Here is a 1746-nt window from a genome sequence, read left to right on the forward strand (position 1 = left end):
ATTTTAGAATGTTTCCAATGATGGTTAATATAAAACCATTAATTGTTATATATAGAAAAGGGTATGTGAGATTAAGTTTAATCGATTTGATTATAAAATGAAGACTATTAGTGTGCATTTAACAAACTACATGACTTAAAAAATAAAATCCTAAATTATTAATAATTAAAGACAGTGTCCATTATTATTAGAAGATTTCGAAGAGTTTTTTTAAAAGTATATCTATATTATTTATTTATTTTGTTTATATTTTATTTTTAAATATATGAGGAAAATACTAAAGAAAAATTAAATGATGTTTATAATTAAATTAAAGCTATAAGTAGTTTTTCAATATAGGCAATTTTTCAAGAAAAATATAACCTTTATAATCAATTTCATATGTTTGGAGCAGATTTTATGATAGATTAAAATTCTAATGTAAGTTTAATAGAAATGAATAGTAATCCTTATTTATTAAATAGTACAGATGTTCATATTAAAGTAGTTCCAGATATAATTTAAAGCTTTTTAGATATTAGTACTGAAATATTTAAATAAAATGAATTATAAGGTTTTGTAAATGATACTTCTTTTATTTAATAAATATGTCATAAATGTGAAATTTTAATTGATGAAACTTAAAACTATAATTTTTATGAACAAATTTGATTATTTTACAAATAAATAGATATTATTTGTTTAGATATATAAATAATTATATAACTTATTTAAATTTAATTATTTAAAAATTCAAATACCAAATTTGCAAAATATAAATATAAAAATAAATCTTTATTTTTATATAAAATTTTATAAAATATATATTTATTTTTATAGTTTAGTAATTACTTATGCATTTTAAAGCAAAATTATAAAACTTTTTAAAAATTTTTTTTCAAACCTTTTATTATATATTAGCTATCCATTCGAAAGGCTAAAGTAAATTCATCTATTCTTTTATAGAAAGCTTAAATATTTCATATTTTTTTCCAATTTCATCTAATTTTAGAAATTATTTTAAAGTTATTTCATCAACAATTATTTCGTCTTTTTTATCTTACATATTCAAACATATAGCAAAAGGTAAATCTTATAAATAAGAAATATTTTATATTTATTCAAATAATTTTAAATATTACTAAAAAGCTTACTCATCAGTAGAGTCAACTACATAAACTATTCCAATAGATTTTAATAGTAAATGCTAAATTTTATTTAAATTAACAATTTATTATCCTCCAATATCATACAAAGCATATTTTACTTTATTTATTGTTAAAAACTCACAATTATGTCCTATTGTTGGTATTGCTGGTGCTTAAATTTGTTTAGTTATTTAATATAATAATGATGTTTTTCCACTTTTTTATTATCCTAATATTATTATTTTATTTCCTTAAGGTAGTAATATGGATTATCCAGATTAAACACATCCCATTTTTATTTATTTAATATGATATAAATATTTTTTTTTTTTTTTTTTCACAAATTAAAATAAATTATTTATTTATAAAAAAAAATATTTTTTTTTTTTTTAAGTTTATATTTAATATATTATAATAATAAAAAAGTTTCAGAATTATCTAGTAAATATTTTTTTATTTGTCTAAAATCTAAAAATTTTAAATTAAATTATATCTTATAATTATAAATAAGATAATTATTTCATAATTAAAATAAATATTTTTATTTTTATATATAAATATAAATTAATTAAATCAAATTATATAAATGTATTTATATAATCAAATCAAAAAATATATA

At 15.5% G+C, this 1746-nt stretch overlaps 1 protein-coding gene across 1 annotated transcript, besides 1 other annotated feature; it reads left to right on the forward strand. All coding sequences in view use genetic code 6, as the record gives it.

Moving 5' to 3' along the window:
• Positions 1-316: 316 nt before the first annotated feature.
• Positions 317-553, forward strand: IMG5_191770 (tubulin-tyrosine ligase family protein, putative; the record flags this gene model as incomplete). The annotated part of the gene is made up of 1 exon (XM_004025062.1): positions 317-553. A coding segment is annotated over one exon (237 nt), but the record flags the coding sequence as incomplete, so codon positions are not given.
• A 1076-nt stretch (positions 554-1629) lies between these two features.
• Positions 1630-1668: a microsatellite.
• Positions 1669-1746: the final 78 nt, after the last annotated feature.

The sequence above is a fragment of the Ichthyophthirius multifiliis genome, assembly GCF_000220395.1.
Source record: "Ichthyophthirius multifiliis unplaced genomic scaffold scaff_1120509251377, whole genome shotgun sequence".
In the NCBI taxonomy this organism is placed as follows: Eukaryota; Ciliophora; class Oligohymenophorea; order Hymenostomatida; genus Ichthyophthirius; species Ichthyophthirius multifiliis.